The sequence below is a fragment of the Phyllostomus hastatus genome, unplaced genomic scaffold (genome assembly GCF_019186645.2).
Source record: "Phyllostomus hastatus isolate PE091 unplaced genomic scaffold, TTU_PhHast_1.1 phas_contig_198, whole genome shotgun sequence".
NCBI classification, from domain to species: Eukaryota; Metazoa; Chordata; class Mammalia; order Chiroptera; family Phyllostomidae; genus Phyllostomus; species Phyllostomus hastatus.
This window is the reverse complement of record NW_025333715.1, coordinates 2,355,776-2,370,120: the sequence shown is the minus strand read 5'-3', so window position 1 is coordinate 2,370,120 and position 14,345 is coordinate 2,355,776. Positions and strand designations below refer to the sequence as shown.

At 64.8% G+C, this 14,345-nt stretch overlaps 1 protein-coding gene across 2 annotated transcripts in view; it reads left to right on the top strand.

Annotated features, from left to right (window-relative positions):
- The window catches only part of FBLN1 (fibulin 1), a 60,690-nt gene that overhangs the window by 22,671 nt on the left and 23,674 nt on the right, over window positions 1–14,345 (top strand). For both annotated transcript variants that reach the window (XM_045835085.1, XM_045835086.1), the window contains exons 9-14: window positions 1,264–1,407; window positions 2,148–2,276; window positions 2,981–3,106; window positions 5,556–5,675; window positions 6,727–6,858; window positions 8,577–8,700. In XM_045835085.1, the coding sequence (XP_045691041.1) occupies window positions 1,264–1,407; window positions 2,148–2,276; window positions 2,981–3,106; window positions 5,556–5,675; window positions 6,727–6,858; window positions 8,577–8,700 (775 nt within the window). The remainder of the gene's footprint in view (window positions 1–1,263; window positions 1,408–2,147; window positions 2,277–2,980; window positions 3,107–5,555; window positions 5,676–6,726; window positions 6,859–8,576; window positions 8,701–14,345) is intronic.

Below are 14,345 nucleotides of genomic sequence, written 5' to 3'. Positions count from 1 at the left end.
TGCCAACCCGCATTTATCCCGGGTGGCAGGCAGAAGCCGGGAGCTTTTCCTGGAAACTGAGGGGCTGGATGGTAATGTCAGCTCTGCCCTCCCCAGGGTCTCTGCCCCGAGGGTCTCTGCTCTGAGAAAGCCGCCTCACAGGATGCTTAAGAGAATGTGCTCTGCTCCAGTAAACTTGATCTACAAAAGCAGGGTGGGGGCAGGAGACCCGGACTCCGGCCTTGAGCTGGGAAGTTTCCTATTTATGGATCCCATGCCAGCCCGCCTGCCTGCAGGCGGGCCACGCTGGTCCAGGCGGGGATAGATGCAGTGCTTCTGTGCATTGTGGGTTCACTGGGGGTTCACTGGAGTGGGCAGAGGGAGCCAGGCCCCTCTGTCTTCGGGGGTTGGGTGTGCCAGCGGGGGAAGGACAGCCGATCCCTCTTGGCCTTCAGCTCAGGGGTCCTGGAGTGTCCCTCTCTTCTCGTTGTCCCCACTGGTGGTTTGCAAGTGTCTGTCTGAACAGGCAACTCTTAAAAACGTGGCTGCTTTCAGAAGACACCTCGGTAGGAGGTCCAGGGTGTGCAGTCTGGCACCGATTTGAGTGTGAGGAGTGGACAGACGTGGTACCTAGCCCTCCTTGTTTACTCACTGGGCCACACGCACTGGGTGTGGGTCATCGCAGCGGGTGCCCCGGGGCCCCTGTGTGGGATGCGTGTCGGGTCAGGGAGGGAGACCCCTTCCCGCCGGGCCCGAGTCGGCGAGGGCTCCGAGGTGGGACAGGAGGCGTCAAGGAGGACGTGGCCCTCGGCTGGGCGTTAAAAGAGACACGTTACCCTGGCCGGGTGGCTCGGTTAGTCGGAGTGTCGTCCCGTACACCAGAAGGCTGTGGGTTCGATTCCTGGTCAGGACACTTTTCCAGATTGTAAGTTTAATCCCCGCTCGGGGCACTTATGGGAGGCAACCGGTTGATGTTTCTCTCTCACATCGATGTTCCTCTCTCAAATCAATAAACGTCTCTTCAGGTGGGGAACATAAACAAACCACAAACAAATAAAAGGGATTTGTTTCCCAGGCAGACGAGGGAGACGGCTGGCCAGGCAGGGACCGTGGGCGTAAGGGCTCGGGAGCTGCCGGCGTGCGGCCCCGGGCGGGGCGAGGCTCCCTGGGGCCTCTGTTTGGGGGGCGCAAAGAGGGGGGCACGGCGCTCTGGGGTGCGCCGGCTGGCGCGTGTTCGGCCGCGCCCCGTGTCTGACCGCCCGGTTCTGTGTCTCTCCCCCGCAGATATCAATGAGTGTTTGAGCCTCAGTGCCGCGTGTCCCGTGGGACACACGTGCATTAACACGGAGGGCTCCTACACGTGCCAGAAGAACGTGCCCAACTGTGGCCGAGGCTACCACCTCAACGACGACGGGACCCACTGCGTGGGTGCGTATCAGACAAGGAAACCGGTCGGGAACGGGCGTGGCGCCGCTCTCGGCACAGCCCTCCCTCCTGCGGCGGAGGGGAGGCCGGGTCCCCAGAGACGGGCCCTCCCCACCTGCCCGTCCGTCTGCCCACCCCGGGCTCCATGCCTTTCCGGTCCGCCGCCCACCCTCTGCCTCCGGCCCGTCCCTTTCTCTCTGTCCGGTCACCCTGAGCCGGAAGCAGTCCTGCCCCTCCGTGCACACAGTCCCCAGGGGTGACAGACAGAGGACAGACGCCCCTGCTGACAGCTCAGCCACCCTGAGCCGGCCCCGGCCCCACAACCCGTATAATCCAGATGACACAGGTCTCGCTGCCCCCCAGACAAGCCTGGCCTCTGCTCTTGTGTGGTTCCCTCTGCCCCCCGCTCCTTGCTGCCCTGAGGTCCGGGGCCCAGGGACCTGCCAGCCCACAGGGCTCTTCTTCCCCGTCACCCCCAGGGCACTCTCTCCGCGTCTCCCCCCCGCCCCGATCACTGGGCGCTTCCTGCCTTAACTAAGGTCATCGCTGGCTGACCGGAGCAGGAGTCCCCTGCGGGGAGGGGTCAGCCATCTCCCCAGCGCGGGCCCCATGCGCCGTGGGTGCTCCGTGAAGTCGTGTCGAAGTGTCAGCGGTGCAGCTTTGTCACGCACGTCTCATTCAGCGTGCCGTCCGGGGAGCGCCCACCCACTGAGGGCGTCTCCGCGTGTCCTCTCTCCCGGCAGACGTGGACGAGTGCTCGCCGCCCTCTGAGCCCTGCGGCGCGGGGCACCGCTGCGTGAACACCCCGGGGAGTTTCCGCTGCGAGTGCAAGTCCGGTTACTACTTCGACGGCGTCAGCAGGACGTGTGTGGGTATGTGGGTGTCCCCGTAGGCTTTGGGGGGCCTAGCCAGGTGGCACCCAAGAGATCCAGCCCGTCGTCTCCCGGAACGGGCACGGTCTGTTCCTCACCTCGGAACGCCCGGGTGCAGGCGGCCCCAGAGCCAGGCCCCGGGGCCGGAGACCCGGTCCAGTGCCAACGCCCAGCTGCCCTCCCGGGCGCGGGCCGTTCTCCCGCCTGTACGGCGGGCACACTGTGTGTCACTTCACGCCGGTGCGTGTCCGTGAGGCTCCAGCCCCCCTACCAGTGCCCCAGGGATCCGTGGTTTCCCAGTCATCCGCCACCAGCCTGCAGGGCCTCGGGGTCCCGAGCTGTGGGTGTAGCCCAGGGCGGGGAGAACCAGGCACAGCTTGGCAGTCCGGCCACCAGGAGCAGGGACAGACCCCACTGGCTGGTGCCTGCCACCCCCAAACCAGGGTGGACTCTCCCTCGGGGATCTGGAGCAGAGAACCCCGGGGTGGGCGCACGCCAACATGTGCCCGTGGGAGGAGCAGGGGCGCACCCAGTGGGGCCCTGGCTCCCTGCTGCCGTGCCCTGTTTGGGGGACGAGTCTCTTTGCCTCTGTCCTCTGAGAAATGAGGCTGAAGGACGTGGGGGTCGGGGAGGGGGCATGTGGCAGTGCGGGGGGTGGGGTGGGGGGAGGCCATGGCCGCTGAGCTGCCGCTGCTCCCTTGCAGACATCAACGAGTGCCGGCGCTACCCCGGGCGCCTGTGCGGCCACAAGTGTGAGAACACGCTGGGCTCCTTCCACTGCAGCTGCTCCGTGGGCTTCCGGCTGGCGGCCGACGGCCGGTCCTGCGAAGGTGAGGGGGCCCTTTGGGACCGGCCCGCGCCCGTTTCCCGAGCCCGCGTATTAAGTGACTCGGCAGCGGCGAGTGCCTGCACGGGGCCGCCTCCCGTCAGAAGTGACCGCCCCGGTTCTCCTGCGCCCCAGAGGGGCCGACCACACTGGCCCGCAGACGTGGGGTCAATGGGCGGCTGAGACACGCCGGGAGTGTGGGGTCCAGAGGCTTTGACCCAGCCATTCATTCTTGTGACCTTGGTCGCCTCTCGGGGGAGCCTGGGGTTGACGCGGCAAAGAGGAACCAAGGCTGGGCAGAGTTTATCTAGACGACACTCAGTGTGGGAGAGTGCTTGCTGCCCACTGGCCTGGGCTCCACCGGAACAGAAGTGGGGGGTGCTTTTTAGGTGCTGGGGAGCGCTCAGGGAACGCTCGGAGGGAGGGCCGTGCGATCGGGCCGGCTTCTCTGCTAGCTGACTGTTCCCCCCTCCCCTGCCCCAGAGAGGGGAGGTGCACACTTCAGGTGTATGGTCCTCCCCTTGAGAAGGACCTTCCTGGGTCAGAGAAGGAACAGCTCAAAGGGCGGAGGAAGGGCTCCCACTGGCACGATTTCGAAGTGCAGTGCTTCTACGGGAAAGGGAAGCCGGGGCCTGGGCTGGGCTGGCTGCGACGTGCGGTGAGCTCATTGGCCGTGTCGAAGGCACCAAGCAGCCGCTTTAAAGGGGCCTGGGCTCGTCTCCCTAGGGACCCCGCCTTAGCCCGTGGAAGCCACCCTAGCTGCCCGGGTCTCTCTCTGAGTGTGTGGGGTGGGGCCCCGGCAGACACGCGGGCGCAGAGAGCCTTGGCTTCTCAGAGGACACCCACTTCCGCGGGTGGGGCGGACGAGAGGAGGTCGTCGGTGTGTTTGACACGGGGTTTGGCACGTGTCGGGTGCCCAGCAGGTGTCCCATCTCCGGGGACCAGGCTCTGGCGGCAGCAGAAATCGAGTCCTTGGACAGCCCCTGGCGATGCACGGCCCACGTTGCCCGTCGAGCCCCGGTCTGTGCCGCGTGGTGGATCCGGGCTCAGACGAGGGGACCGGTCACTACGGTCCAAGCTGCCGGGTCGTGCTCAGCCGTCCCCAGACCCCAAACGGGAGGAGGGACCGTGCAACATGTGCTCCCGGGGCCAGGGCTTCCCCCAAAGATTCTGCAATTCGGCCCCGCAAACCAGACCGAACGCACGTATATCGGCAGGGAAGCAGATTCACGGATCCGGCTCTGCCGTATTCGCGGCCTTGAGGAAGCAACCAGGCGTCTCTAGGCCTCTGTGCTCTCACCTCAGCCAGGGGGCTGTTCGGATGCCGCTCGTGGGGGTCACGAGGATGAGACAAGAGGAAGCAGGTGGAAGTCCTCGAGCCCAGTGTAGGCGGAGTGCCGGCAACACGAGACAGCTGGTGTCATCGTCATTATCGTTCATGGCTTGTGCCGACCCCGGTCACCCTAAATAATAGGAAAGTGGGAGTTCCTATCTGTGCTAGCGGGCAATACTGTGGACACAAAACCGGGGCCGGGCCGGCCTTGCCCCATTACTCCGCTAAGCATTTACAGAGCACCCTCCCCTCCCCCCGCCCAAGGCTGTGTGGGAAGAAGGTGGTTCCGGCCCCCGCAGAGTGTCTTAGGCTGTGACAGGGGCCGTGCTGGGCAGGGGTGAGCGGGTGCAGCCGGGCCCGGTGTGGGGGGCTGCAGAGGGGAGAGGCTAACGGATGTCCTCAGAGGCTCACCCCCCCTCCCTGCTAAGATTTAGCAGCAAATGTGCAAAGAGACCTCTGGGCAGAGGCTGGCACACTTTTTTCCCTAAAAGCCACATAGTAAACGTTTTAGGCTTGGCCGGCCGCAGTCTGTTGGAACTCTCACCTCCGCCATTGTCGGGCGAGAGCAGCCTTAGACGGCGATAAATGAATGAGTGTGGCTGTGCGCCAATAAAACTTTATTTACAAAAACAAGTGGGGGGCCAGTTTTATAGGCTGCTCCCTGCTCTAAGCAAAGGGAAGAGGCGGACTAGAGACCAGGGTTGCTGAGTGGCCCAGTGACTCCCGAGCATCAGGGTGCAGGGTGTGGGCGTGGCGACAGGTCCCCCCTCTGTGCAGCGGTGAAGCAGGGAGGGTGTGATCGGATTTCCCTCTGGGAGCTGGGAAGGCTCCGGCGCCCAGGTGGCGCCCGCTTGGAAGGGCCCGCCGAGTCTAGGCAGAGGCCCCTGCTGTGGTCCGGGCCAGAGCCAGTGCGGCTGGCAGCAGCAGGAGGGGCGGGGACGGGGAACCCGGGTCCTTCAGCCGCGCGGGGCCGCAGGGGGCGCCTCTTTCTCTGGGGTGATGGCCGGTGGGCCCCTGCCCCGCCTCTCCGTGTGTCAGCCCCGGGGAGGCACTGTGCTCCCGGCCCCAGCAGGGGCCTGGGCCAGGGCCCTGAGCGGCGACCCCGGACGCTCTCTTCCAGACGTGAACGAGTGCAGCAGCAGCCCCTGCAGCCAGGAGTGCGCCAACGTCTACGGCTCCTACCAGTGCTACTGCCGCCGCGGCTACCAGCTCAGCGACGTGGACGGCGTCACCTGCGAAGGTGCGGGCGCCGCTCCCTGCGGCCCCTGCTACGGGACGCCCTTTCGGGCTGGCCGTGCTCTGCCTTTTCCTCCAACGGGGGCTCCTCCCAGTACCCTTCTCCCACCCCCGAGAGTGAGGTTTGGGAGGGAGCAAAGCCACCCGCCACGTCTGTCTTTCTTTCTTTCTTTCTTTCATTTTATTTATTTGTTTTTAGAGAGGAAAGGGAGGGAGGAATGGAGGGAGAAAGAGAGAGAAAAACATCAATGTGCGGTTGCTGGGGGCCATGGCCTATAACCCAGGCATGTGCCCTGATTGGGGATCGAACCTGCGATGCTTTGGTTCGCAGCCCGCGCTCAATCCACTGAGCTACGCCAGCCAGGGCTCGCCACCGCTTTCTTTAATCTGCGTGTGATGGCTGTGACGGCTGTGTGCGCTCTGACCCTGAGCGGGACTCGGTGGTGCTGTGTGACCCAGTGGCGAGGGGTGGGCTGGGGGACCACCCACACCCCTTACCGGCCTGGGCCCTCCCCCTCTGTAGCACGGGGGTTCACCCCAGACCCTCCCGAGGACGGGGAGAGGCTGTCAGAGGGCACAACCCGGGGATGAGGCAGAAGCACTTCCTACAGCGTCCGGCACCTCGAGGCACTTAGAGAGCAACTGTCAGGGCCGTCGCCCTGCCCGTGGGAGGGCTGTTTTCCGTCAGCACCTGTGCAGTGATCAGCCTTAGGACACACCGGCGGCCTGCAGGGCACCTGTCCTGGGTGGCGTCCCGAGCCCTTGGCCTGCCCCCTCCGCTTAGCGCCCCACCCCGCCCCCTTCCCCAGGCATACGCATGCTTCACACCATGAACTTGCCGTGCGGCCCGGGCCTAGGCCCTTCCCTGTCTGGGCCCCATTTCCCCTTTGGATGTGACGCTCTCTGAGGCCGCCCCAGCCCCAGCACGTCGGGCGGGGGCTCCTGTGTCCAGCCAGCCCCGTGTGGCCGCCCTCCCGGCCCTCAGCCCGGCCGCTGGGGAAATGTGGCCGGGCCCGGGGCCACACAGGACGCTGAGGGCAGCTTTGCCCTTGCAGACATCGACGAGTGCGCCCTGCCCACCGGGGGCCACATCTGCTCCTACCGCTGCGTCAACGTCCCCGGAAGCTTCCAGTGCAGCTGCCCCTCATCGGGGTACAGGCTGGCCCCCAACGGCCGCAACTGCCAAGGTGGGTGTGCTAGGCCCCCTGGGTCACGTGGCCGAGCTTGGGGCTCTGCAGTGTTGGAGGCCGAGGCCAGGCAGCCCCCAGCGGGGGGGTGCACTTCCCTGACCCGGGGCCACACTGCCGGCGGGGTGCACTTGGGAAGGGGAGGGGAGGCCTCTCCCTCCCCATCCGAGGTATGTCCTGGGGCCCCCCCGTCCCCAGCCCACCTGTCCTCAGAGGGTGCTGGGCCCTCGAGCCCTACCCTGGGCAGCCCCAGTGGGGCTGGAATGGGGGCTGACAGCCTCTAGGAAGATGCCCTCCAGGGACCCCATTCCACAGCATAGTGCTGTCTGCTCCGTTTTCATTTAGTCATTCGACAAACCCTTGCTGTGGGCCAGACATTGCCAGGGGTTTGAGGGCAGACAGTGATCAGATGGTGGGTGGGGGTCGAGGTGCTGATCCCCGGCCAGGTGAGGGGAGGACGTGGTCTGGGCATGTGACAACTCCAGGGTCTCTGGGCCTGGGAGGGTCCCACTGGGGCTGGGGGTCTGCTCCGGCCTGGGCTCAGTGAGGCGGGCCACTCGGCTCCCACATCTAACACGCTCTAGGGGCCGAGGAGATGTTTGTGAGTGGATGACTGGGAACGGAGACGTGGCCTCCCTTTCGGGAACGGTTCCAGAAGCTGAATCATAGAGGCTGGGTCTGTCCGGCCCCTTCCTTTTGAGCACCCCCTGCCCCCCGCCCCAACCACGGGGCTGGCAGCCCAGAGGCCCTGGAGGACCCAGGTCCCGCAGATGTCCCCTCTGGTCTTGATGAAGGTCTGGACTTTGATCTGAGGCAGCAGCTGCGGCATTTCCTGGGAGGGCCCCGCTCAGCTGGCCCGGCGCCCGGGGTGGGAGAGTGGGAGACTCTGTTTTCACGTTTCCGACGCAGTGGGCGACTCCCCTGCTCCTGGCCGGGCTCCCCCACCGCGGCCTGCCAGACACAGCAAAACACATTCCTGAGCCTCGGCCTTGGAGATTGGGAGTGTGATTTTGCCACCAAGGCCAGGCATTCGGCCCCTTCGGAGATGCCTCCTGGCTTGGTGACGTCCCCTGGGCCCCGCCACCTGGCTGCTCCAGGGAGTTCTGGGAAGGGGCACGGCCTCTCCTGTCCAGGGTCCAGCCCGGACATCGCTGACTCCGGACACCGGGCACAGCGTGGCATCCCGCCAGGCCCTGGGGCCCCCCTCTGTAACTGGGGGCTCGGAGCTCCTGCCCTCTCCCTCCCGGGGTGCTGTGAGCCCCATGCGGTCAGGGCGGTGAGCCCCGGAGTGTGGAGAGGGGCCGGCTGGTTCGAACAGGAGCCCGGGCGCCGGCCCGCCTGGGTTCACGGCTCGGCCCCACCGCTCACACGGTGTCTGACCGCAAGCCAGCCGCTCCCTCGAGTGGGGATAACAGTCCTTGCCTCAGCGAATTCTTAAGAGAATTTTAAAAACTCTGTGAGGCCTTTCCAGGGCCATCAGAGTATTAGCTGTGGTCATTGTCACGCTCCTTCTGACTGTGAGTAGTGAGTAAACGCCCTATAGATATAAACGGCCTATTGGGGAAGGGGCTGGCACACACCGCTCCGGAGTGCAGCTGGCCGGGGGCCCGACCCCCACCCCACCTGGCTGGTGGGAGGCCCGAGCACCCCCCTCAGTGGGTGGGGCCTGCTCAGGCGGCCCCGAGGCCTTCACTGTCTTGCTCTGGGGTCTCTTGCAGACATCGACGAGTGCGTGACCGGCACACACAACTGCTCCATCAACGAGACCTGCTTCAACATCCAGGGCAGCTTCCGCTGCCTGGCCTTCGAGTGCCCGGAGAATTACCGCCGCTCCGCAGACACGTAAGTCCCTCAGCCCGCGGGTGTCTGTCTGTCTGTCTGCGTCGGCCTCCTGGGGGGACCCGGCGCCCAGCCTGGGCAGGGGGTTCGTGAGCTGTGCCCTCCCGCCGCGGTCTGGGGAAACTCGAGGATCCGAGGGCCCCTGGCTCTCAGGCCCCTCCATGCCAGGGAGACTGGTCCCAGAAGCCAAGGTCATGACCTCCGGTGAACCGGAGGCTGGCGGGCCGCGCTCTGAGCGGGCTCTGCGTGCAGCTGGCCTGAGCCCGGACCTCTCGTGTCCCGTGTGAAACGTGGGCAGGGGGCAGCTCTTCGGGCCTCAGTGTCCTCGTCTGTGAGACACAGTGTCAGGATGCTCTGGATCAGATGCGGGGAGCCACGACTCCGAGCAGGCCCACGTGACTTGTTGGGGCGTCCTCGTCAGGGGGAGCCCTCTGAAAGCCAGATCGGTCTGGCCTGGTGACTGCGGGGACCGCGTGGAAGGTTCTACGTCCTCAGTTTGAAGCCGGGTGTCCGTGCTTCAGTGTGAGCTCGCTGCCTCCCCGGCCACTGGAGGGCTGCTGGGGTGTCAGGGGTGCTCCCTCCTCAGGCCACTGCAGACCACCCTGCCCCTGATGTCACTGAGAGGGTCACAGGGAGTCATTTCAGGGCAAGCTCCACAGCGGGAGACAGTCTCAGGGACGTGGCTGCCTGACTCTTGCCCCGTCCCTGGAAATGGCTCCAAGCCAGCACACGGCCAGGCTGACGGTGTGACTTGGCCTCCTGCCCTTGAGCCTGCCCCTCCCCCCAGAGGGTCAGCGCCTTCGTGGATGATACCCCAGGCCCCGGCGTCCCCTTGCTCGGCCCCAGGCTCCAGCTCCTGGCTCTGGCCTGGCCTCCGGCCTGTTGAAACCCGGAGCAGGTCTCAGCCGACACAGCCCTGTCTCCTGGCAGCCCTCTGCCCTCTTCCCAGCCTCGGGGGGCTCACTCCCCCTGCAGCCTCGCCACCTCCCCCGTTCCCTCAGCGTGTGCTTTGTCTGCTTGCAAACCCATCCACTCGCTTCCTTCCGGGGCCCTGGTGAGGAAGACGCCGCCCCAGAACTGGGCTCGCGAGTGCACAGCATTCCAAGGAGTCTGTGGGCTGCTCGGTGGCCCCGTGGGCAGGCACAGCGCCCCTCTGAGTGGTTAAGAAAGAGCTGTGTCCTCAATTTTGGCTGTGCTGCTGTTTGTCGTTGCAAGTTCCCTGGCTCTCATAGCTCGTCCACCCCTGCTGTTGGCTGCCACCCTCCACCTTACACGGAGCCACAGAAGCAAACGTGGGAGGCTGCCCCCCTGGGGGTCTTCACGCCTCCCACGCCGGCGGCTGGGTGGGTCGCCGTTGTACACTGAGGTTGTGCTGAGATGTGCAGACCACCTGCTCCCCCCGCAGTGCTGTGCACTGTGTGAGCCTTTGCCACCCTCAGGGCTGGAGAAGCTCACTGGCTTGTTTGGGGAATGTTGGCCGCAGGCTTACTGCATGCAGGCACCCAGGCAGACACACAGTAGGCCTTCCAGGCCCCCAGCCACTGCCCACTAAGATCACCGCAAACCCATCAATGGCTGGGGGGTGGCGGGGTGCCTGGAGCAGGAGATGCTTGAACAAATTGAGAAGGAGGCACTGAGTCAGGCAGAGAGTGGGGGTGCAGGGGAAGACCAGAGAGGGGTGCGGATGCACATGAAGCTGACACGGGAGGAGTCCCAGCAATGAAATGGGGCGTTCAGCGGGGAACGCCCCACTGGTGAGAGCCGGGCCCTCCAAGGCCTGGTCTGTCCCCACTTCGTGGCTTCATCAGCCTGCTCCCTGGGCTCATCAGGAAGGGGCTGGTCATTCTTCATGAGCAAGGGCAGGGAGCGGGCCCCCACCCACAGTAAAGGCCGGGGGGGCGGGGTTGAGGCTCCAGCTGGCCCCCCATCCTGAAGGTGGCGGCTGCACTTTAACTCCCACTCCTGCTCGCTAGCGCCACCCAGTGGCCAAAGCAGAGGCTGGGCCCAGCAGGAAGTTGAGAGAGAGTCCTCACCTGAGGAGGGCCGGGTAAGTCTCCTGTCATCTCATGAGGATGCTGAGGCATTCTAGAAAGATCCTGGCTTAGGAGTGAGGGTCGCGTGGGTTTGCCTCCCAGCTCAGTCCATCCCAGGCCCCTTGATCTTGACCAGAAGCAGGTCCCACGAGCGTCTCAGAGCCTCCGCGCCCTCAGTTGTACGGGGAATGGGGGCAGAGCCCGCTCCGTAAAGCTCGCTCCGGGTTCCCCTGCTGTGGGGCCCGCGTGGGCACGCCAGGGCCCAGCTCACTGCCCGTGCTGTGGCTCTCCTGCTCCTCGGGGCTGTGGCCTCGGGTCAGCCCGTCGGCCCCCCAGGGGCCCTGTCACCCCTGCTTGGCGAGGCCCGGGGATGCGCAGAGACGAGCTCCAGGCGCCCAGCCCGGCACCAGCGCTGGCGCCCAGGAAACAGTGGTGGTGAGGAGGGGAGAAGCCCCCACCGCCCTCCTCAGGATGCAGCCGGTCAGGAGGCGGAGGCTCCTTCGGGCCTCTCCATGCTCTTGCTCTGCGAGCCTACTGTGTGACCGCTGAGGCGGAGAGTGGGGGAGCAGGGGGAGACCACAGAGGGGTGCGGATGCCTGGGGACACAGGCAGGGCTCCTGCAGGGCTGAGTGCTCACAGGGCTGCGCTCACTGCTGCTCATGGGGACTGCCTGGTGACAGTTTTCTCCTGTCTTGATCCCTCTTGACAAATCGTGGCCTGGGCCTGGAATCCCGAATCGAGGAACAGTGGGGGCCTTACCCTGGCTGCTGCACCCCAGTCGGGGGACTTCCTCTGGGACCACGGGAGTGCCGATCCCTCAGTGTGAGCACTGTGACAAGTCACCGACAAGTCACGTCAGTGGAATTTTCTATTTTACAGCTCAGTTTCTTCCTCCTCAGAAAGCCTCTTTTTAACATTTTTTAAAAGACCCTTTTAATATTTTTTTGGATTTTATTTATTTTTAGAGAGAGGGGAAGGGAGGGAGAAAGAGAGGGAGAGGAACATCAATCAGTCGCCTCTTGCGCACCCAGCCCCCCGACCAGAGACCTGGCCTGCGGCCCAGCCACGTGCCCTGACTGGGAATCAAACCGGCGACCCTTCGGTCCCAGGCTGGCACCGAATCCACTGAGCCACATCAGCCAGGGCTCAAAAAGCCTCTTAAAGACTTTATCGTATGACCTGGAGAAAGCCATTTGTAACATCTAAATGAGCTGTATGAGAACGGACTGGGTGGCCAGCACATCCGCGGTCGGCACTCCACGAGAGCGCTCGCTCGGGGGACCTTGACAGGCAAAACTGAAGACCCTCTTGCTCTCTCCGTGCCTCAGCCACCCCTCTCCCTGCGGTCTCCTTCTGCCCGGTGTCCCTGGTGAGCAGGGGGCAGTAACTGGAGCGTGACCAACAGGCTGGGCCAGAGACCGCAGGGCTGGGCTCGGTGGACCAGGCAGGCTGTTAGGATAACCACACAGTTCCCTCCTGCCCACAGGAGGATGTTCAACACGCCCCAGGGGCTGGGAGGGGACTGAAAACATTCTCTTTATCTGCCCCCTGAGACTTGTGGTCTCGGAAGCCGGGCCGGGGTTGGGCAGCCCTGGTTTGCACAGCTCCTGGCCTGAGGGTGTACTTGCTGTGGACGAGGGGTGAGGCCCTGCCCTGGCCGTGCCTGGGGCTTGTCTCCAGCGTGACAGGCGTGTGGACGTCAGGGGCAGCTGCAGGCGTCAGGCAGCCCGGGAGTGGCCAGAATGGCCACGTGTCCCAGGAGGAGGGGCAGGGCCTCGAGGACCTTTTTTTCTCTGGTACGTGGTGGCTTTCCAAACTGCATTGTCATGGAGCTTGGGGTCTCGTGATTCAGTTTGTCGAAGTGAAAAATCGGGGCACATCTTTCTCACGTGCGTGCTGAGACGGAAACTGAGGCACGGGGTCCCCAGGGCCTGGCTGTCCTGCCCTCTGTGGTAGGTGTGGTGCCGACAGACCCTCCTCCGTGTAGACACACCGGCCGCCAAAGGCTTTTGTGCCGTTCCCTGCCTGACAGGAGGTTTGCCGGAAATACTGGTCAGGTGTTCTGGGGTGCTTCAGCAAGTGTGGGGCACAGCAGGGTAGGACAGTGCACCTGGGAACTGATCGGGACCGTGTCGGTGGGCGCACATTTACTAGGCACACAGTAGGTGTCGAGCCCGTGCTGGGTGCTGGAGAGGAAGCCACCGAGCCACGGCCACGCCCTGGGAAGCTGGGGGTCTCCAGGGAGCCAGGCCCAGAGACGCCTGGTGTGAGGAGGGCCCGGGCGCTCCGGCAAGTGGCTCTGGGACTGGGAGTGTGGACACCCCTGGGGAGGAAGGAGTGCTCGGCCGTCTGGTGTGTGGTGGCTGCGGGAGCTACACCAGAGCATCACGCACGCTTCACATTCCCCGCGTCCCACACACGCTGGGTTAATGTTTCCGAGTCAGAACCCTGTGCTCGGACCGGGGATGGGCAGCCGCTCGCAAGCGGGAGAGCTCAGCTCACGTAAAGGAGACTCTGGCGCCACCTGCTGGCCGGATCCGCTGCTGGCTTTCCGAAGGGGGTGCGAGTGTGCGCGAGTGTGCGCGCGTGTGCGTGACTGTGCAAAGGCTTTGGAGTGAGACAGGCCCACTTGGCCTCTGCCACTGGCTACAGACCGTGGAGTCGTGGGCTCCCGGGCTCCGGTCTTCCCGTCAGTAGAATGACGTGGGACGGCGAGGCGAGCTGCTGGGGGAGAAAGCCCGGGAGACCGGCGCGGTGCCCGACAGTGCCCCCGGGGCCCCCCACATCGCCCGGAGCACTCCCAGCTGGCCTGGACTTGGGCGTCTCTGGGGTCGGGCTGCCCCTCGGCAGCACCCAGGCCCACCCTCTCCCCACCTTCTCCCCCCTGCCTCTGGGCTCCCTCCCATGCGTGACCCCCCTTCACGGGTCCCAGGCCTCTCATACTGGCAGGGCCGTAGAGCCACGGGCTGTGCTTCTGAAACTCTTTACGGGAGGGTGGCCGTCCGTCCTGATGGCGAGCCTGGAAATAGGGTGTAGAAAGAGTCCATGCTCACAATGAATGCCAACTCGAGGCACGGACACTTACAGCAGCTGGCACGGAGACACGACGGAGGACTAGGACAGGAGAGGCTCCCGACCGCAGAGTCCAAGCACGGCCAGGCAGGCGGAGCCTCCGGGGGCGTGCCCTGTGGGTCCTGGGGCTCTGCACCCCGGCTCTGCTTCCTGGGCCGCTGTCGTCGCGGTGTCGAGGGCCTGCAGTGCAGGTGGCAGAAGGAAGCTCCATCCTCATCCCATCAGAGGAGGTTAGATCCCGTCTCCCTCCTGTCACAGGGAGTTGGGAGCTGTCACCGTCCTGTCACAGGAACTTAGAAACTATCACTGTTCTGTCACTATAGGAAGTTACAACCTGTAACAGGAAGTTAGAACCTGTCTCCCTCCTGTCACAGGAAGTCAGAGTCTGTCTCCATCTCCGTTCCAGGCCCCGGCTGGCCCTGGGGACACAGGCAGGGGCCTGGGCCTGGAGCACAAGGCCTAGGGAGGGGGAACGGGGAACAGACCTCACCCCTGAGCTCCAAGCTGGCTTCCTCCCTCTGCGACCTCGGGAAGGCCCCGACT